Source organism: Uranotaenia lowii, chromosome 3 (genome assembly GCF_029784155.1).
Source record: "Uranotaenia lowii strain MFRU-FL chromosome 3, ASM2978415v1, whole genome shotgun sequence".
NCBI classification, from domain to species: Eukaryota; Metazoa; Arthropoda; class Insecta; order Diptera; family Culicidae; genus Uranotaenia; species Uranotaenia lowii.
Genome location: NC_073693.1, coordinates 201981190 through 202004204, shown reverse-complemented (window position 1 = coordinate 202004204; position 23015 = coordinate 201981190). Strand labels below are relative to the sequence as shown.

General features: G+C 41.1%; 1 protein-coding gene across 2 annotated transcripts in view; it reads right to left on the bottom strand.

The window, feature by feature from the left end:
- Positions 1–1615: 1615 nt before the first annotated feature.
- LOC129751169 (uncharacterized) overlaps positions 1616–23015 on the bottom strand; it is a 107957-nt gene continuing 86557 nt past the window's right edge. For both annotated transcript variants that reach the window (XM_055746520.1, XM_055746521.1), the window contains exons 5-9: positions 11620–11867; positions 3783–3913; positions 3195–3445; positions 2755–2875; positions 1616–2685 (exon numbers count right to left, since the gene is read on the bottom strand). In XM_055746520.1, coding sequence (XP_055602495.1) covers positions 2560–2685; positions 2755–2875; positions 3195–3445; positions 3783–3913; positions 11620–11867 — 877 coding nt within the window. In that variant the 3' untranslated portion in view covers positions 1616–2559. The remainder of the gene's footprint in view (positions 2686–2754; positions 2876–3194; positions 3446–3782; positions 3914–11619; positions 11868–23015) is intronic.

Here is a 23015-nt window from a genome sequence, read left to right as displayed (position 1 = left end):
TCAAAAAACAAAAATTTCTTCGGGTACCCTAAATGAATTCAAAAGTTCTTTGATATTGCATCTTTACTTTGTTTATGGACGAACCCTGGAAGCCTGGACAAAAAAACTCCCTTTTCCGACTTAGAGTGTCATTTTGACACTCCAAAAGTAAAATCTATTTAAGTCGTTTGAATTATTATGAACTTCATATAAAACTTATATCACTAAAAACCTTGTAATGTCAGTAAAATATGTTTAGAACATTATATATAGCTAAAGCTTTTAGTTTTCTCGTTATTCAGCATGAAAGAAAAAAAAACCGAAAAAACATGCCTCAGGAAAACTGCTGTAGTTCATATATTACACGTCCAAAAAAATATTTACCTTATGCATATGAAAGCTGAAGTTAATGTCTACATCATGAAGCCAAGAAATATTTTTTAAATTTTTTTTCAATGAAATGGTCACAACAAGTTCAAAAAAGTGGTCTGAAAAACCTACTTTTCATTAGATTGCTAGTAAAAACTGTTTGAGCGGTGGTAGAGCTTTTGTAAAAATATCATTATAAATTTTATTCTAATTCTGATATTTTGTTGTCTTTAGATTTTTAATGCAACAAAAATTGATTTACTGGAATTTTGCAAAGTTGACTACATTGCGCGATTTTTTCACAAGTTGAAATTTCATCTGTTTTTGTGGTCCACTATCAGGTTGTACCCGGATTTTCAGTGCTTTTACTTTGTTTGGACCAATCAAAAGTATATTCATTGAAAAGCAAATTTAATCTACATTCTAGTGCACCTCACTGTGTGTTGGTCGAACAATGTGAAATGATTATTTACGTAGAGGGATGAAAGTCAAACGACTAACCACTACAAAGATAAAAATTTCATTTGACATTTTTTTGCTTTCCGATCAAACGATTGCGCTCTCCATGATTGTCACGAAAGATTGTGGACGTCTCCGAAAAAGTTCAAACGATGGTGATCACTTACAAGCCTGGTCCCGAGCGGAATAATTGCAATCCTTGTGTGTACACACTAAGATTTCAATTATTCCGCTCGGGAACCTGATTTTCTGAATTTCAGGAAAACAGCTCAAAATGACACTTGGAACTATCAAAAAATAAGAGTTTTACTGGGTCACTGGAAGATATCAAACCGAATCACGTGACAATCGCTTGATCCAAAAATTCGAAGGGATTCCCATTCGAGTGTTCAGGAATTCGAAAACATTTAGGATCGAAATCTCCTGTATCTCGCGACGGTGCTAAAAGGATAGTTGTGATTTCGAAATGTGTTTTTTGCAGTCTTCATTTGTTTGTAGTCGGTTTCATCGTGGAAGTGAAAGTATGTTGCTTTTGTATGTGTTTAGCCGTTTACCTGAAAAAGCGGAGTTGCTGGAGGCCTTGTTGAAAGAACAGATCTCCCCGAGGACCCTCCAACTTCCGTTCAGTTCAACTCGCGGCCCAGTTCGGGGTACGAAACCGTCGTCCAGCATGTGGTTGACCTTGTAAGTTTTTCAAAATGAAGTTAACATTTTTCCATTTTTCGATTTTAGGCATTCATTCACCACGATGATTTCCCCCTCATAGGTCCACGCATGGTATGTCATCTTACTAAAGGAAGAACAAGGATTTCAGAATTTCCTTTATTGGCTGTGTATCGTTTAACTGTACAATATCCAGAATCTTCCTTCCAGACTCAAATCAAACCGATTCTCTTCATTGTAAAATAGCAATAAATTCGATAAACATCTACGCTCGCGTCTGACAACGTTCTAACTTCGTAATTTGTCAGCTGTCTCTCTGTGTGTTTCTTGTCTCCTCTCTAAATCGTTCTACAAATTTTCATCATAACTATACTCTTTACAATTTCAACTGGATTTTTTTTTTGTTTTTCGCTTAAACCATTCTATCAATTCGTCATAATTTAACATTCCTGCCTTGGTATTTATTGTTTGCTGTCGCTTGTTGATTTTGCTTATTGTTTTCTGATATTTTTGAAATCGATTACTGTATTGGAAAATAAAGCGGCAAATGAAAATCGTTTTCCGCTGTGTAATTTATAGTATTTTTTCGGTAGGCAATCTAAAAGCGAATGAATAGTCAGTTTCAGCATCAGCCAAATTTAGTTGTGATTCATTGTTTGGTAGCACTAAAAAGGATCAGTCGTAAAGGACGGTTTTTTGCTTGTGTTTCGATTCCACGGAAAATTTGTCAACATCGGAATTTGCATTTTCCCCTCACCGATTTCGAGATTACTAGTTTTTTTTTCGATAGATCGATTTTAAATTAAATCCTTCTCTCGCTCTAAACTTATGCATGTAACATTCGGAAGCATTTGGCAGCGAATTTTGCTCTTCGATGGCACATGTTATATCTCAATTCCATGGTCATCGTGTGGGTTGTCATGTTGGCATTTGCATTTCCATACAAATGTGAACGAGGATACATATATCTGTCGTCGATTCGTTGAGATCAGCAAAATTAGTATGGAGAATTTTCGCTTAGCTTTGATGAAGGCCGACTGTGTTGTTCTGCATGAATTCGTGCCGTTGCCAGTTGTTCTAAAATTCATGCTAATTTATTCCTTCGAAGTAGTTGGTCACTTGTCGGTTTTCGTTATCGGTGATTGGAATGACTGCCGGATTACACTGGGACCGCACTTTGTCGCCCGGAACGAGTGTCAGTTGCCTAAATTCAATCTGCAATAAATGGGTCGAATTAAAACGTTAACACGCAACATAAAAAAAATGAAGCAATTCGGCACTCACATCATGACCTGTCTCAATCACCGGATACTGCGGCAGCTCAATGGCTCCTCTCGGCAGGACAAACGAGTTGGCCCAACGGCAGTCGATAAAAACGTTAACGAACCCGCCGCCATTTCTTCCACTGCAATCATAAATAAACAATTATCAAAAGACTTGTTGTGTGGCCCATTAGGTCCTGAATTATGGCCAGCTTCTGGCAAACAAACAAAAACTAACTGCCCAACACAAATCAGGGGAATGTACTCAAAAAGACAGTGAATTATGTCGAGGAGAGACGCTAACCAGTATCAGCTAAGAGAAGCTTTGTTAGGCGAAGATAAACGCAACGATTTTTGTCGATAAATTTAGGATATTTTTCCCAAACAAATTTTCATCGGCAACGTTGCGTCTTAATAATCAAACTGAACGTTTCCCAAAAAAGCCTCACACCCGGAACTCACCTCAGCCCAACCGTGTGCCACTTGCCATCCAGTAAGCTTTCCCCGACTGGCAACATTTCCGACAGGCCGAACTTTTCCTGAATCACTTTCAACCCACCGTGGCCATCCTTTACGAAATTTATGGACAAACTTGAGCTCCCATCGCCATTACCGTTGTTGTTTTCGGACGATTGAGAACGCAACGATAAAATGTGGTTCGTATGGTGATCTTCCACTCTCTGGTCTGGTCCGAGTGGTGGTCGTCTGTGGTTCTGTGAATGGAATGGAGAGATGTTAGTTGAACAGAACATTGTTATGGGCAGAGTAGAATGAGCCGTGGTAAACATTTAGGGGAAACAAAGTCATAAAGTCAATGGGCGTTAGATCGTTCTGTAAACTGTCAGCAACCAGCTTTCTTCTTCATACTTTTTTCTTCCTTTCCTTTTATTTTCCTGATTTTCATACATCTATCTTCCTTCTTTTATATCTTTCTCTTACTAAGTCCTTTGGCTATTGGTTTTCGTTTTTCTTCTGATTTCGTTTTTCTATTTCCTAATATTTTTGTCTGTTTTTCTACTATTTTTGAATGTCACGTTAAATGTAGTTTACCTTATGTCGTAGGTCCAGCATCAGAGTGAAATTGGTTTCCATTTGGCTCACGGCGTAGTTTAGCTTGTTTTCCCACATTTTGTTGACCATGGAACGATGACCGAAGCGTGTCGTGAGCAAATCTATTGTATCTAGATTTAAAAATAATAATGGAAAAATGGAATTTGTAAATAAGAAAAGTAAATAAGATGACCTGGAAAGGGACAAGAATCACATGTCTGGACGAATGGAGTTTGACAGAATAATAACGAAAACTATCCCATTTAACGGTAGATACCATGAATCAAAAAATTAATGTGTTGAATTAAGCTTCTTCTATTAATATTATGGATTTACTAACTAATTGGTTGTTTGTTTCCCAATTTCCACATTTTTCGGTTACAATCAAAGAAGTGTTAACGGAGTACAGTGGGGCAGGTGCTAAAAATGCTTGGCCAAACCCTGTTTTTGCAATTTCAAAAATTGCTGTAAACTTATACTTTTAAGAAGTTAGAAATTATACAGACCACGAATCTTCAAAATATCTCTTAAAATTCTTTTGTTATAAAAACTTTATATGTAGAGAAAGCTGGTGTTCGCTGATATTGCAAATTATTTAGTGAAAACTAAAATATGTTTTTTACATCCTCCTAAAAGAAATATTCAAAAAGAAATAATAATTTGTTGGCATGGGTGTTTTTCGTAAAAATATGAAATTTCAAAAAAATTGAGAAATTGTGGATTTCAGTTGATTTGAGAGCTTCTGTTGCAAGTATTCCGAGCATTACCTACCACATTAACGTCTAGTGATAAAAGATCATGATTTTTCACTATCTTCGGAAAAATCCTAAAATTTAAGTAAGCCTAGAGGACCACACTCATTCCTAATTAAACATCTTAATTACGGTCTTAACTTTTCAACAAAACAATATCCTTAAACTGAACTATAGTTCATAACTAACAGGCTTACATACTTCTAGCAATACACATTGAACATTGAACAAAACAAAAACTAGCTGCAAATAGTAGATAGTAGTTTTAGTAGATGTATTTTTTTAAATCCATACTTTTTCATCCTTCGAATGGCAAAGATTTTCAAGAAAACCTTTAACATCTTCGGAATTCTGCATAAAAGCTATCCACAAAATTCTTCTATCATTCTTGCTTTAAATCTCAACCAAAGATGAATCTCAACTAACGTCCCAGTCACCTCAGGTTGACTTCGGGCCAATTTGGACCAAAAACTTCAAAAATATTCGGAGTTGTTGGGTTCGCGACCTCAGTATATGTTTTCTACATAAAAATACCATACTTTTTATGAATTTATTTAGGAAATTCTAATCCACTTTTGGTTTTAGTCGGGACTGATTGTTTAAGGCCTAATCATCAAGGTTGCCGAAAACAATTTTGTGTTTTTGACAAAAAAGAATCTCGAATTTCGTGATTTGAACCTAAAATTCTGTTTGATTTTCTGTGACGTTATTTCTATGAAGCTCATAGGGACCAACAAATTGGAAATTTCTTACAGTTTAAATTGAAAAAAATCAATTTACATTATCTTGTTTTCATATTTTCATGAATTTTAGTCAGAAACAAAAAGTCGAAAATGACAAAAAAAACATAATTTTGGAAATCCGTCCCAGATTCAGAAAATCTGTGAATTCTGTGAAAATTTAAGAAATTCTGTGTTCTGTGAGTCTGTGACACAGATTCTGTGACGAAATTTTTCTCAAAATTCTGTGATAATACAGAATTTTCTGTGATTTCGGCAACTTTGCCAATAATGTGTATGAGGCCGAACAAGGTCTAATATTCCCGAAAATATAGTATATGCTTACAAAATGTTTACAATATAAGCTTTTTACTCACTGCTTAATTTTGCTGTGGGATAGCGGCATCAGAAAGCTACCCCGGGGTCACTGATCCATGTCGTAAGAGGCGACTAAATTCAGCAATTCTCCCCTCATTAATGACCTACGCAAACAAACTCGGATTACGTACTCGAATAGATTGGAACCATCCCCCCTTCTAATGATCTCTTTTATAAAAACACATGCAATGGATATGGACTGCGCAAATGGAACTGACGGAACTTTTCTATGGATGAAGAAACACGCAATGAACTCGGACTTTTCCAACGGAACTTATTGGACCCGGTCAGTGGGGCACTTTAGAACCGCACCCAGGATACCGATAACGATCACCATATCGAAGCTGGTCACGATGTTGCCGAAGATGTGATGAGAGTTTGCAAAAATCAATCGAAATGTGCATGCTGTGCAAGCAGGCAGATGACAACGCTCACGAAACTGGTGGCTTGGACTGCCAGGCATACAAAAAAGGCAATGGCAAGCCAGTAAAATTGGATGTAATCCAGCTAAACCTCAACCATAGCGAGGTCGCACAGTCACTGCTGGATCAAACGGTAGGTGAAAGGAAGTGTGATGTGGCGCTTATATCAGAACCATACTGAATTCCGTCTGGAAACTGACAGGAAGGGCCCCTTTAGTGATAGGAGGAAACTTCAACGCTTGGATGGTTAACTGGGGTAGTAGGTGTCACAACCCTAGGGGTCACAGTTTGCTTGAGTCCTTCGCGAGACTGGAGGTTGAGCTGTGCAACACTGGATCTATCAGCATCTATCGCAAGCATGGAATACCAGACAGAACGTCAGTGATAGATATCACCTTTGCGAGCCCATCATTAAAAACTGACATGAATTGGAGAGTGTGTGACGATTATACGCACAGCGATCACCAGGCGATACGTTACAGCGTAGACGACCGAAATCCGGTGGCAGTAAGACAATTGCCAGTGCATGAGCGGAGATGGAAGACTGAAGTTTTCGATAAGGAAGTGTGCACCGAAGCTATATACATGCAGGAAGCATCGTAGGTCCTTAATGCTGAGCAGCTGATGAAAATTATGGTAGAGGTGTGCGACATGACCATGAACAGAAGGAATACATCGAAGTGGTGGCGACGACCAGCTCACTAGTGGACCTCAGAAATAGCTGAGCTTCATACTAGCTGTCTAAAAGCCAGACGACGAGCTCAACGGACGAGAAACGAAGCCGACAGAGAAACGAGAGGTACCGTTCACCGAGCAGCCAGCGTGGCACTTAAGCGAGCTATTAAAACAAGCAAAGAGAACTGTTACAGAGCGTTTACCAGTGCGTAGATGATAACCCATGGGCCCAAGCCAAATCGGAGAGTTGATGGCGAGATTCGGTGGCCAAGGTCGTCGACCGAAAAGTGTCCGGAAAAACTGAGAGAGATACGACACGGGTGCCCACGACATCAAGCCAGTAACAAACGAGGAACTTGTGGCTATCGCTAAGTAACTTGCGATGAATAAGGCCCCTGGTCCGGACGGAATCCAAAATGCAGTGCTGAAGGTTGCGGTACAGACCATTCCGGATACTTTCAGTGGTGCTACAAAAGTGGGTGCTACTATCGAAACTTGGAAAACCCCTAGGGCATCCATCATCATACAGACCCATTTGTCTGCTGGACTCCCTTGGTAAGCTACTGGAGAGAAAAATATCAACACAGAAGGCGAAAGTGGACTGTCGGACAGATAGTTCGGTTTTCGGAAAGGGAGATCTACGAAAGACGCCATCCGAATGGTGACAGAGTACGCAAAGCGCGCATATAAAAAGAAGCGGAGAGGTGTTCGTCACTGCGCCATTGTGACAATCGACGTTAAAAAATGCCTTCAACAAAGCCAACTGGAAGGTTTTGCCAAAGCGCTTCACAGGATGCGTGTTCCCAATACCCTCTGCAGGATAATAGGAAGCTTCTTCGAAAATCGAATCCTGACCAGAGGTGCAAAGAGATCCCTTTACGCTACATGCAGTGCCGATTCTTACAGCCCGACGTCAGCCACGAAAGAATCATCTTGCAAAGTTGCAAACTGATTCTTTCTCCCTTACGTACAGAACGTCGAACGTGTCTGCAAGTAAAATTCAACCGCGCGATGACTTCCGAAAATTTCAAACGATTCTCCGAAGTTAAGATCACTTGCAAACTTGCAAGTCCGAAGATAAAATCCCTTGAGTCGAACAGAAAGAATCATTTCCGAAGATAGCTACAGTCTGCAAGTTGCTTGCTTGCAGCGCCGTGATGCGATGTACGGTTGCAAGCTTGCAAGTTGCAGAACGCTAGAATCCTCCTTGGGCGGATCAATATGTATGTTCCCCCAACGACGATGTTTGTTTGCAAATTTGCTTGTTACCAAATCCAAACGTTCGTCGGCTCGTTCTTGTGTGGTTTGGTTTGTTCCACCAATCTGAGCCAAGCACGCGGAGGAAGAAAGTGATACCAAAATGTCAACCATCCTTTCAGTCGTCGTTCGGAAAGGAACGCGTGTGGACTCTACCCGCATGACGCTCTGAAGGATATGTTGGTGCTTTTGTGCTCGGTTCGTTTCTTACTTATAAGGTTTCGAAAGAAAGTGGTGCCCAAACTAGGGTGATTAAGATGAATCATCAGTGGAAGTCACATTCGACGTTCTGTATGTAAGGGAGAAAGAATCAGTTTGCAACTTTGCAAGATGATTCTTTCGTGACTGACGTCGGGCTGTAAGAATCGGCTTAAAGTCGTGCACAGTATGCTACATGAAGGGATCTCTTTGCACCTCTGATCCTGACGTAAGAAACCGAAACTGGGTTACGATCTACTGCCCTAACAGCGGGTTTTCCACAGGGTTTCATACTCGGACCTGTGCTTTGGAAAGCCATGTATAATGAGGTGTTAACGCAGAAACTACAAGCAGGCGTGCAGATAGTCGGATTTGCTGACGATATCGTGCTCATGATCACCGGCGAAAAGGTAGAAGACCCGGCAACGGTGTCCGTAGAAAGGGTTGGCATCTGGATGGAGCTTTAGATAGCTGACCATAAAACCGTAGTTGTGCCGCACATGGAGATTACTGTTGGAGGGCACACGACATCTTCGAAACAGCAGCTGAAATACCTTGGAATGATGGTCGACAATCGCTTAAGTTTTGGTGAGCATGTCAAATACTGTTGTGAAAGTCCATCGAAAGTCATAGATTCATTGGCCTGGATTATGTCGAACTGCCATGTTCCAAAGAGTATCAAGAGACGTCTCCTTGCAAGCGTATCACTGTCGAAACTACAATAAGGAGGAGCAGCCTGGAGCTCCGCCATAGAGGTAGAGCGCAACAGATCCTAATTATGGCGCATACATCGGCTGATAGTCATGCGAGGACCATATCAACAGATGCAGCTTTTGTCATCGCGGGCATGGTTCCCATCGACTAAACTCTGGCGGAAGATATGGAGTGTTACAAAGCAAGAGCTGTTAGAGGCGTGCATAAAATTCAAAGAGTAGCGTTAATGCTCAAGTAGCAGGAGCAATGGGACGCATCGAACTACGCAAGATGGACGCATAGGCTAATCCCGCGACTTTCAGACTGGGTAAATCGGAAGTAAGGATAGCTCAACTTCTACCTGGCGCAGTTTCTTTAGGGTCATGGGTGCTTTAAGCAATACCTTCATCAGTTTAAGCTTATCAGCTCGCCTTGTTGCCCGGAATGCGTAGACACGGAGGAATCGGTAGAACAACTTCAAAATTTGAACGCTGAAAATATTGTGAGTGAAATGTGTCGCGACGAACAGTCGTGGCGTACTATAGTCGACGAAATCTCGCAAATCATGCGCGATCTAATAAGGATCACGGAGAGAGCGAGATAGTCAACCAAATTTGACAAGCTAATGACACTACAATTCAAAAGCAACGAGATCTTAGGGCGTGCTGCAGAAAAAGGAAGCGGAGATAATATTCGGGGTAGTCGTGACGGAATTCTAGCTTGGTAGTTTCTCAATCGGCCATGCCTTGGTGGATAGAAACCTTGCAGGAGTGGATGCTGTGACGGGCGCGAGTTACTATGAAATCGTTACCTAACCGGCACACGTCTCGGGGTCTTCCGTACCAGTCTAAAGTCGCCGAGAGAGGAAAAGGAGAAAAAAAATTGAGAAAGAGGAAAAGGAAAAGGGTGAGAAGTGTAGAGAACACCAGTCAATGACATAAAAATTCATAGGAAAATTATGTAGGTTAAAAAAGTATTTAGAAAAATCAACGAATATAAAATGAAAAGAAATAATCGAGGAATTAAAAACATTGAGCTAAGTTTGAATTAAGATGCAGGAAAATTATGAATAATAGGTACAGTTCGAACGTAACTCACATGTACCATAAGGAATGATTACAGTTAATGTGGAAAAGAGATGGCAAGAAGTAATAACGGCGCTTACTGAAACCGATAGCGAATGAAAAAGGAGTGAAAATGAGATAGAAAATAGATAGCATGTGGAAAATGTTATCATAGTCATAGGAGGCTTTGGAAATAAAAGGGCAGATTTAAGACGTTTGTTGCCACGGCAAGATGTCTTTTTTATAATCGCAAAGAAAATTCTCTATTGAAAAAAAAAAAGAAAATTCACTGCAAAAAGTACAAGTGCATGAGCACAGCCTACCCCTTGATGTAGTATCGTAGGGTGAAACCAAGGGGCATGTGAGCTAAATTGAAAAAACGCTGAATTTAGTTTCGACCATGCACACTTTTTTATTTTTTTTGGTCATGATTTAAAAAAAAAATTAAAAAATATCCTTATTTGAAACGTATAGCTCCAGCTCTCTTGGACACTAAGAGCATTCCATAGCTGATGTACAGTCTTTTTTCCGAAGCATGTTTTTCCGAATTTTTTTCATAGCCTTTGAATAACAGAAAACTGAAGTACTTAAGTGTTGTAGGTGAATATTGTCTGAGAAACATATATGAGCTACATTACGAGGTTTCCAAAACTTTAAACTTTGTAAAAATCGGTTGCGAAACAAGAAAGATAGATTAGTTTTAGTCAGAAGTGTCAAATCCACACCCCAGGGACTGTATTGGCTAAAATTTTCAAGGACGGATGAGAGTAAAATATGCCAAATTTTAGATTTTGAACATATAAACAAGTTTTCTGAAGACATCAAATATGTAAGAATTCATATGAAAAAGTTATAAGGATTTAACCAATTTGGTCTGGTCAGCCCCACAGTGCGTTGTCAAAATGACAAAAATGACAAAAATAACAAAAATGACAAAAATGACAAAAATGACAAAAATGACAAAAATGACAAAAATGACAAAAATGACAAAAACGACAATAAATGACCAAAATGACAAATGTGACAAAAATGACAAAAATGACAAAAATGACAAAAATGACAAAAATGACAAAAATGACAAAAATGACAAAAAAGATAAAAATTACAAAAAAAAATAGAAAGATTACCTACACAGTCCAAACGTTGAATCTAACGAATCAATTCAGATCACAACATGTTCGGCTATAACTTTACTGGTGTTAGCCGATTATGTAAAAAATTACATGTATGTTAATGAAGTGTTTCACTTTATTTTGGTGATAATTCATCCGGGATAATACCCATTCCTGGTAACAAAATCTCATCAACGCTCAAAAGTATACAGGAAATTAGACAGTGAGCCAAGAAGTTATCACAAAAAAGTTTCGCCACATTCTTGTATACCATCATCCAACGACTACAAAAAGTGCATCTTCTTACAGTATAATGAACATTTCACTCCGCTAATTGGAAGCTGAACTCAATAGAATGACGGAAAAACTCATTCGAGAATGCGGTTCCATTCTGAAAACAATATCGTAATATGTAAGTATGTAACGCTTTCTCAAGTTTTTTCCCATTGCACACAGGGACTGGTAGGACTGAATGGATGGAGGACACGCAGCGCAGTAAAGTTATACCTTGAATAAGAGCAAAGGCTGCATTTAATCTTCTACCTTTCTACTCTTTTCTAGACCTACCTGTGCATTCGAACATGTTACAGTTCCTTTGTTCGATGTTGAATCCTTCGCAGTCGGATTCTGGGACAGTTTCCTTGGCGGCTTCCATCGTGACATCCGAACGGGTGGGATGGCTTTTGTTCGGATCATAATCATCATTAACATCGCCTTCTGGAACATTGCCTGGAAAGCTGATGGTGGTGGTGGTGTTCTCGGAGCTCAGGGCTTTTGCATCGTTCGTCGAATCTGGCCGTAATGGGTGACGGATGCTGGAAATATGAAAAACGTTTCAACCGGGAAAGGATGCCAGGATACATTAAATAGATCTGCATTCACTAAGTTTTGAATCTTACATATGTTAAGATAGAATCGTTTGTTTGTAATATGGGGTTATGTTTCAGAATTAAAACCTTGGCAACGTAAATCGTGTCTTGTTTCAAATTTCAGCTTTTTTGGTCAACTCTAAGGGGTCGTTCAACGAGCCTCAAGTTCCGTGAACTGGGGTAACTTTGAACACCGGGGTAACTTTTATAAACATATTTTTTTTCCAAATAATCATCAATTACAAAGTCTGAACAATTAAAATCTGAAAACTGTTTTGTACGTTAAGCAGATGGTGGATAATGTGCAACACGAGGCCCCATAGTGGTCATATCACATCTTATTCACAATTACTAACTCAACGTCCCCACGGTGCCGGCTGGGATGCGAGTAACCTAAGCGGAGAACGAATAGGAACTTGGAACGTTTTAACCCTTGCCCAACAAGGCAAGCTGGCTTAACTTGCTAGAGAAGCTAGTCGCCTCAAGCTTGAAATTCTGGGACTGAGCGAAGTTTGTTGGCTTAACACTGGAGAACCCAAGACACAGTCTGGGCAAGTGCATTACTCTGGCATACGAGGAGAACACACTACTCGGGAACGTGGAGTTGGTTTCCTGTTAAGCCCGCAGGCCTACGCGGCCCTCATTAGGAACCGTTAAACGAAAGAATAATTGTAGCTAGATTTAGAACACGGGTTAAATCCTTACAATGGTCCAGTGTTGTGCGCCAACTGACGTTGCCGATTTGCAGGAGAAAGAGCAGTTTTACAGTTAACTGAACAGCGTGGTTGAGAAAATTTCTTGGGCTGAGGTCATGCAGTGGAATTGAAAGGCCGAGTTTAATAATAGAAAACGTATAAACTTTATTATTAATAAAAAAAGAAAGAACGATTTTCACTCGTGGAGTTCACTTTTGAGAATGGAGGCTTCGCATCAATATGCATTCGTTGCACGACAAAAAGAAGCAAAAAATAGAAGTGGGCGACAAAACACATACAGGGATGGGGGAGTGATCTTTGCATACTTAACACTCCTCCTCAATGATCACTTCGTCGAGAGTCCCATCATTCTAGCAAACTTAATTTGTTTTACTGTTCCAAGGGGTTTAGTAAGAATATCCGCAACCATTTCTTCTGTAGGGCAGTATACAAGTTCCAATACGTTGTCTTCGCACAGCTGCTTCACGAAAAATTGTCGCGTTTCGATGTGTTTAGAGCGACGGCTGCACCTCTCGGAACCCACAAAACTAATGCAGCTCTGGTTATCTTCGAATACATTCACTGCACCTTGGACCGGCTGTCCAACATCCTCCAACAAAGTACGAAGCCAAATCAACTCTTGGCAAGCTTCGCTTAATGCCACGTATTCACTTTCCATTGATGACAGCGTCACGCAAGATTGCCTTCGACTAACCCACGACACTGCTCCACCGCTCAGGTAGAAAACAAATCCTGTTGTTGATTTTCTAGTGGTGATATCGCCAGCCCAGTCAGCGTCGCTATAGCCAACCAAACCAGCATCCACTTCTCCGTATTTAAGCTGCCAATCCTTAGTCGCCTTTAGGTAACGTAGAACTCGCTTTGCAGCTGTCAAATCTGCTTCGGTAGGAGAACTCATTTTTCGACCCAGTATTGCTACACTCGCTGCTACATCAGGCCTGGCACAAACCGCTATGTACAGAAGAGCACCGACTAGACTCCTGTAGTGCGTTATGTCTGACAGATTGGGGCTTGTATCTTCCGTTTTAGTGTAGCCAATATCCATGGGTGTTTTAGCACCTTTCGCCGAACCAAGACCAAACTTCTCCGCTACACGATCGATGTAATTTTCCAAACTCAGACTGTACACACCTTCTTGACACTTAATTTCAAGCCCGAGGAAATAGTTGAGGTCTCCCATATCGGTGATTTCAAAATGATTCCGAAGAGAGGCATACACAGACTGCACTTCAGCTTCATCGGTGAAACCGACCATAATATCATCTACATATACCAAGATATAAACTGTTTTGCCGTTTACCGATTTAGTGTATAGACAAGGATCCGAATTGCCCTGCTTGAAACCTATTTCCAGAATGACATTATGGAGTTTCCGATTCCAGCATCTTGCGGATTGCTTTAGTCCGTAAATGCTTTTCTTAAGCATACACACCATGTGCTCTTTTCCTTTGATCACATGACCAGGTGGTTGTTCCATAAACAGCTCCTGATCTAGTTCACCGTACAAATAGGCAGTTTTTACATCAAAATGTTTTAAAGTCATTTTATTGCTGCTCGCTACTGCCAGCAGGACACGAAGCGTAGTGTATCTCGTAACCGGCGCAAAAGTTTCATCGTAGTCCTCACCATACTGCTGGGAATATCCCTGAGCGACCAAACGAGCCTTGTACTTAGTGATCTCTCCAGCGGCATTCCTCTTCAATTTGTAGACCCAACGACATCTAACTGCCTTTCGTCCAGCCGGCAAGTCTTCCAATTGCCAAGTCTCGTTATCATAATGGGATTTCAACTCGTCTTTCATGGCTGTTATCCATTCGTTTTGGTGTTCACAGGCTAGCGCTTCCCGAAGCGTTCGTGGTTCTATCTCCTCCTCAAGCTTAGAGCCAGCAATGAAAAGTTCTTCTACAAGGCGTTTCGGAGGAACTCCCTTGTTCCGACGTTTGGATCTTCGCGCAAACTCATCTGTCGTGAAACCATGAAAAGATTCGTCATCGTCAGCACTTTGAAAGTCCGACGAACCGCTTCCATCTCCGTCATGTTCAGTGCCAGTTTGATCAAGATAGAAGTCAGGTGCGTCTTCAGAGGATGTTATTAATGGTACTTCCATGGTTTTACCAAGCACCACCGGCTCTATTCTTTTGGTTTCAGTAGGACTACAGGTTTCTATGAATTTGGCATCCCTGCTGATGCGGATTCGATCGGTTTCTGGATTCAAGAATCGATACGCCTTCCTGCCCTCGGAATATCCAACAAATACTAACTTCTCAGCTTTCATATCAAGTTTTAGACGACGTTCTCTCGGAATATGTACGTATGCTTCAGATCCGAAAACTCGCAAGTGGCCGTATGATGGTTTTCTACTGTACCACAGCTCATGAGGAGTTTTATCAATCACCGAAGATGGAAGACGATTCTGCAGATAAGCAGCAGTACACACTGCCTCGCCCCAGTACTTCTTCTTCATGCCAGCCTCTGAAAGCATGCATCTCATCATTTCTGTTAGATAGCGATTCTTTCGTTCGGCTACACCATTCTGCTGCGGAGAATATGGTGCCGACTTTTGCGAAACAATACCATTTGAAGCATAAAAATTAAGGAGAGACTCACCAGAATATTCGCCACCACCGTCCGAACGGATCGCTTTCGGAAAATGACCAAATTGGGTCTTCACCAGACTGCAGTACTCCTGAATCTTTTCAGCAGCATCCGACTTCCTCTGGAGCAGGTAAACTAAGGTGAAACGACTATGGTCGTCCACCATTGTCATGAAGAATCGATTGCCGCTCGGTGTAGCTGCCTCCATTGGACCAACTAAATCGGTATGCACTAATTCCCCCACTGCACCAGCACGATTTTCCGACACTTTCGGAAACGAATCTCGGCTCATTTTACCCTCACAGCAGGATCCACATATTGAGTTCACTTCACAGTTGTTCATTTTTATTCCGTGGCCTAAGCCCTCTCGGATAATCTTCGCAATTGCTTGGGAATCGCGGTGCCCAAACCTCCTGTGCCACAGATGTTGGCACATATCACTGTGTTGCAAGTTCACCGCGCACACGCGTTCTTCAAATTGTTTAAGGGGGGGGTAGGGTCTAACACTTTCAAAAAATCGATTTTTTTATTTTTTTATTTTCTTATTGTAAAACATTTCAAGAATGTTGTGTCAAATTTTCAAGTCAATTGAAGCAAAACTGTAGAAATTATAGGCCTTTATCTCCTCCTATCTAACACTGCAAGAAAGCAAGAGCAGAAACTTCAAACGCGTTTTTCTCGAAAGCACATTTTTAAAGTCCGTGGACATCGTCATTTGAAAACTACTTATCCGATTCTTTTCAAATTTGGAACATATTTTCTACATTTAAAATACCAGACCCCAACGTTTTTCTTTTTTTGTTTTTTTACTTTGGGGAGATTTTACAGATAAAAAATGGCGGATTTTTTCGTTAAAAATCGTAGTTTTTACTTCAAACAGCCACAAAAATTTTATAAAAAATTTTTCAAGTTAAATAAAAACGTTGGGGTCCAGAAAAACATCTATTAAAAATATTTTGCTCTGATTTTTTGACTTCAGATGATTCTGTGCTGAGATACAGTGTCCACCGCAAATCCTGTTTTTTAAAAGGCATCCTCGAAAGAGCTCCGTCACCGGCTCATTTTTCAATATTTTTCTACGAAAAAATTACAAAATGTTCTTTTAACAATGCTTTATATAATGCAAAAAATTTGAATACATTTGTTTGAACGATAGCTCTAGAAAAAAATCGTAAAAATGGTGTTTTTTTTTACCCGTTAGACCCTACCCCCCCCTTAAGACGGTAGAGGCCACCACTGCGTTCCCCAACAAGCATCACTTTATCACCTTTCAACACTTTACAACCCGTTTTTCCAAACAACACTGTGTATCCCAAATCAGTGATACAGCTTACGGAGAGCAAATTTCCCGCCAAGGTTGGAACATGGAACACTTTATCCAGAACCACTTTGATCTTCAATCCATCTCCATTCACAGAAACCAACTTACCGGAACCAGCCCCAGCTGATTTTATTGGTTTACCATCAGCTAAAATAATGGCTACCTCCATTGATTTGTCCACTTCACTTAAGATGGAAACGTCATTTGTCATGTGAGAGGTGGCGCCTGAATCTAAATACCACACATTGGCACCATGCACTCTCCCAGCCGCGAGACACATTTCAAGTTCTGTTTCGGAATGGTTCACTAAATTTGCTCTCTGGTCACCCGAAGACTTCTGCGACCTATTTTCTAGGAAATCTGGACAGTCCCGTCGAATATGTCCAGTATTCCCACAGAAATGACACACTATTTTCTTCTTCACTCTTTGGGATAACCTCAAACTTCCTGCTCTGGTCGCCAATGCTTGCTCATCCGGATCAACTGCACAGGACACACGACGTCGTCCCTCATCAAGCAGCTTACCCTTTACGAAGTCGACGGTAAGATCCGCGTCTGGCCGACTTTCCAATGCAACAATAAGACCATCGTACGACCGCGGAAGACTGGATAACATCAGCGCAACAAACCATGTATCTTTCACTTCCTCTCCCAGCGCAGTGAGGCGCAATCGCAATGACGTCATTTCTTTCAAATGCTCCGCCATGTTCCCAGATTCCGGCATTCTGATCGTAATCAGCTGCCGCACCACATGAATAATACTCGACAGAGATGCACGCTCGTGAAAATCTTTTAGTGCATCCCACATCCCTTTTGCGGTCTGCTGCTGGATGATGTGTATAAGTTGGTTGTCTTCAAGCGCCAACCCGATGATTGCCTGCGCTTTTTCATCCTGACTCGTCCAATTTTCGGTCACTTTCTCCGGCAACGGACCGGTAACTACACTCCACAATCCTTCTCGCGACAGCATCAGCCGCATTTTAAATTTCCATATGGCGTAATTTCCATCGTTCAGCCGGTCAACTAGAATTTTCTGTTCCGCCATCTTGCTTTTCACAAGAACGAACTTCTTCCGCCGACGCCAACAACGACACAGGAAAATTTCACACGCGAACAAAAGGTTCAACAAAACTCGATCACTTCCGCGCTGCTGGGCCCATAACCTCTTGGGCTGAGGTCATGCAGTGGAATTGAAAGGCCGAGTTTAATAATAGAAAACGTATAAACTTTATTATTAATAAAAAAAGAAAGAACGATTTTCACTCGTGGAGTTCACTTTTGAGAATGGAGGCTTCGCATCAATATGCATTCGTTGCACGACAAAAAGAAGCAAAAAATAGAAGTGGGCGACAAAACACATACAGGGATGGGGGAGTGATCTTTGCATACTTAACAAAATTCCGAGGGTGACTTCAACGCAAAAATTGGCTCCAACAATCAGGACCTGGAGCGCAGCATGGGACGTCATAGCCTAGGCTAGATAAGCGAAAACGGAAAACTTTTATAAGAATTTTGTGGCAACAACAACATAGTGATCGGTGGATAGCTCCTCCCCCATCGACCAGCACATAAGGTCACTTGGGTATCCCGAGATGGCCGAACAGAAAATCAATTTGACCACATCTGTACCAGTCGAAAATGGAGAGGGGCCTTCGGGATAAGCGCAGACATTCGTGCGTGTCCAGCGGCGAGAGGAGAAAGTCGAATTTCGTACAGTCGAAGAACAGTGGTGTGGACCAGTGATGCCACATTTAAATCGGTATTTTTGAACCCAAAAAAATCTTTTTTCGGTATTGAAATCCGAAAAATCGGTATGAAAATCGGTATTTTATGGCGATTGAAAAGTTTTCGATAGTGATTCTGAAGTCTGTTATTTAATACTTTTTCTAATAAGGGGCCGTTCAGATACCACGTGGACAACTTAGGGGGGAGAGGGGGGTATGGAAGTGTCCACTCTTGTCCACGTTGAGGGGAGTAGGAGTTTGGGTAATGTCCACGTGGACATACTTACTTTCCAAATACTCTCTAAAGGTAAATAAATATTAAGATGTTTCAATCAAAATCTTAAAATTGCAAAGCTTTTAAGTTTAAGTTTAAACAACTAGTAGCCACTTGAAAGCAAGTGATTAATCTGATAATTTAGAAATTAAATTTTTTTAAAATTATTTTATTCCAGGAAATACTTATTCGGTTTTTTTTTCAAAATCAGCCATTTCAATAGCAAAAAAGGCAATAATTGATGTTTTCTAACTGTCAAATTAGATTTAGAAAAAAAAACTATTTTCAAATCAGTCCACGTGGACATCCGGGAGGGGGGTAGAGGTTTGCCAAATGTCCACGCTTGTCCACGGAGGGGGAGGAGGGGGTCAAAAATTTCAATTTTCTGTCCACGTGGAACGGCCCCTAAATTCCTTATAGTATTTTGGAATTTTGTGTATCGCCGCGCTTTAATGTGATTTATTTCATCGACGTTTTTTGGCGGATTTTAGAATCAAAAACGTTTTTACCAGTTGTCCAGACGTTTCGAGCTACTGTGGCTTTCGCTCCTCTTCAGTGGACACTCAAATTATATTTTAAACAATGAATTTTTATCTAAATTTACAATATTTAAAATCTTACAAACAAAAATCCGCCGAAAAAAGTCGATGAATTAAATCATATTATAGTATTTTGTGTGCTCGTTTTTTTGTTTGTTTTATATATTTTTATTTGATTTTAAGAGTTCTTAGAAGGTTTATACTGTTTTTTCTTCTCTATTATAATTTTTAGAAAATTTTTAAAACTTTGGATTTTCATAATTACTGCATTGATGCCAAAAACGTGTAGAGTGCATAAAAGCAAATTTCGAGAAAAAACGCTTTAAAGCTGTTGTGTTTGGCAATTTTCCATACATATTTAAATAATTTGTATTTTTCTTCCGAACATAAAGGTATGAAAATAAATTTCTAAAAATCTGAAGAAATCACGAAATATAGTTTGAAACATGAAAAATCGTTCCGTATTATTAACTCATGGATCATTTGCTCTTATACTCTTTTGGCTCTGTGGCCCTAATTTTGAAAAAATCGCAAATTGGAAAGTTTTTGTGGAATTTTCTATTTGAAAAAATCATGAAGCTTCTTTGTAATATTCTCAATCATTAAATTTCTTCATGTTATCGATTAACACATGATTCCTTGTAAGTGTAATCCTTATAGAGTGTTCTTTACATTTTTGCATATGTTTTCAAAATTCTGAAATTACATACTCAACCTCATTAGAGTAATTTCCGCTGGTTATCTTGGCGCAATTATAAATATCATAGAATATTTTATAGAAAACGACAGTTTTCCAACATTCTCAATGGAAAAATTACCTCCAAATTCCAACGGATAGTTAAAACTTTATTCGTGTCGTAGACTTATCTTCAAACTTTCGACTATCAAAAACAAAATACTTTTTTCCTTTAAAATTTGAGAGTTTGAATATAAATAATAAAGCTTCAAATATTTCTTACTGAGCTAACGCCAAATAATATAATTAGATCGTCTTCAATTGAAAGACCCAATATTTTCGGTAGTCTCGCTTACACTGAAATATATTTTACATTTTGTATCAAAATCTCAAAAATCGGTATGAAATCGGTATGTTTTGCCAAAAATCGGTATTCGGTATATACCGATTCTTGGATAAAAATTTGCTCAAAAATCGGTATGAATACCGAAAAATCGGTAGGTGTGGCATCTATGGTGTGGACTCAAGAATGCCTTTATCACAACGAGTCAGGCGGCACTCCAAGAACGCAAATATTCTCATTCGGTTTGTCCTGCCGAGATACCTAGAGGAAACGAATGCTAATGCGTACATGCGAAATCAGTTTGAATCGTACGCTCGTACGGTGCAGTCGACTTCTCAGGCAGGCAAACACGCGTCTCGAAGGGAATCATACAAACACGATTCGGGTTGTTTTCGTGTGTTTCTCTGGAGGGCGTGTCTTAGATTATTTCGTGGCACTCACTCAAGGCACGCGTATGGTGTGTTCCTCTCTGCCGAAGTGATGATACAAAATCACCAGAGAGATCGTTACGATCCCTCTGGCGATTTGAGTTACCTCTCTGCCGATTCATGTTTACTGGGTACAAGCACGTGTTTGTGTGCTTGCTCGTCAGCCTATTTAAGGGCGCATTCTTCAATGCGCCTGGAGTCAGCCGTTATCAAACCGCCAAGCCGTCGAGATGGGACGGAAGAAGAAAAGTGTATATAAGTAGTGTAAATAGTTAAGCAGAGAAATAAATTAAATAGTAAGCCGAATTTAAGTGCCTCGTTTCTTCTGATGCTTTGCTCGAAGCCTTGCTCCCGGGTCCAGCTGCCACAATCGGCTCTTTTCAGAGCCCTCCCATCCAGAAAGAGTTTTGGATCTTGGTCAACCAAGCGATCGAGATCCCTCCGAGCCTTGGCCGCCAGGCAGCGTCATGAGGACCTGCACCCACTGATGGGACAACCATGCGTGGTTGTCTCTTGAGGTCTGATCCCAGATAAGACTTTACCTTCTGCGTATGCCGAGCTGTTTAGGTACGTCGCGATCGTTGTGTAGGATACCTCCATCGCCGCGGAGTATCTGAGTAGAACGCGCTCCCTACGAGGGAGGCTGCGGGGATAAGACTAGACCTTCTTCGTAGTCGAACTCGTAGGGGGAAGAGTATTTACGCCGCGAAATACTCTCGGGTAGGGTGACTTCACGTCGTCGGCGAGTGAGTCATCTGAGTCGGTGTAGGATGAATTCTTCGCCGGGAATCATCCGAGTAGTTTTTCGTAAAGCCCCGGACGTGTGCTGCGACAGGCGCGTGTCCAGGATAAGCCGCTCTCGACCGGCACACGGACGGGCAAAGAGGAGAGGGCCTCGAGCCAAGCCAGGCGGAGCCAAGATCTCAAGTCTTTAGAGGAGAGGTCATTGGTCTCTTGCAGTGGTCTCGAACAGAGGCGGAGCGCACGTTTTTCGTGGAAACCAAGCTAGTCTCGAGTTGCGAGTAAAGGCCGGATCTCAAGTCGTTAGAGGAGAGGTCCTTAGTCTTGAATCGTAACAAGAGGCAGGGTATATATGCTGGAGTTTGACTCGAACTAGAGTTTGCCGATGAGCGCTTAAGCGCGGACGTGGTCTCCCATCTCGGGTATAGCCTTCGATGCAGGTCTGGATGGGAATTATGGCCAGAGGCCCCAGGTGGACTTTATGGCGTAGGGGTACTTAGTATCATGAGTCGTCCAATTGCACCCATGGACCCAGAGTAGCATACTGGGGGGACTCGGTCGCTCGCCGTGTCTTGGAATGCAATCCGTAAAAAGGATTTACCACCTGGGTGATCAACTAATAAAAACAAAGGTCTGATCCCACGAAGCGCTCACATCGATCCGGCCTTGGCCTCCAGGCAGACGGTCTTTGGATCGGCCTCCACTGTTTGGCAACCCACCAGGTTTTGTCATAGCCCAATCCCAGAAGGAGGAAGGGCAAGCAGTGGTAGTTTTGCCAAGTGCCCTCCTGAGTACAGTCCAATGGCTTTTCATGGCCACAACACTATACAAAAAAAGTGTCTCCAAACGAATTTTGTCATTCATTCGATCCCACGACCATCCCATAATGTTTTGGCCAGATTTGGCAAGCATTCATTACAGCATAGTCGTTCAAGAACGGAATGCAAAGAAAGTGGTCCAGTTTGTTCTGAAAAACCTTAACCCACCCAACTGCCTCCAGTTCCGCCCGATTGACAAATACTGGGCAATTATGAAGAGGAGACGCAAGGCAAAGGGAAAGGTTATCAAAAACATCAATCAGATGAAGACCTGGTGAAATGAGATAGCTAAAACGATGAAAAAAATAAGTTGTGTGCCGCCTAATGATTCCTTCGAAACCGTAACGAATTCTTTTATCCGTACTTTTTCTTATAAGTATGAAGAAAACGCTATAATTGTATAAAAATTAATCTTGAATTCAATAATAAATAACTGAAATACAGGCAATTGTTTATGTTCCAATTCTATCTGAAGCAAGCTTTCAGGTCGTATTCCTTGGCGCAGACGTATCCTTTTGACGATGCACCGGTCGGCATTGAATTTCTTGGCAATGTCGATGTCATAGTCTGACTGCCCTGGGTTTACTTTGATCGTTCTCAACACCTTCAAACGCAGTTTTTGATCCTTAGTTCCACTATGTCGCTTGGTATGAACTTGCCGATCGATAGTATGCATCTCACGGAAAACCATCTATTCATCGACTTCAAATCCGCATACGACACGATCGACCGTAACGAGTTATAGAAATTCATGGACAAGAACGGCTTTTCCGGGAAGCTGACCAGACTGATCAAGGCGACGATGGCTCGAACGCAGTGCAGTGTGCGGATTTCGGTGAATTGTCGAGTTCATTCGAATCACGCAGGGGGCTTCGACAAGGTGATGGTCTATCCTGCAAGATGTTCAACGTGGCGCTAG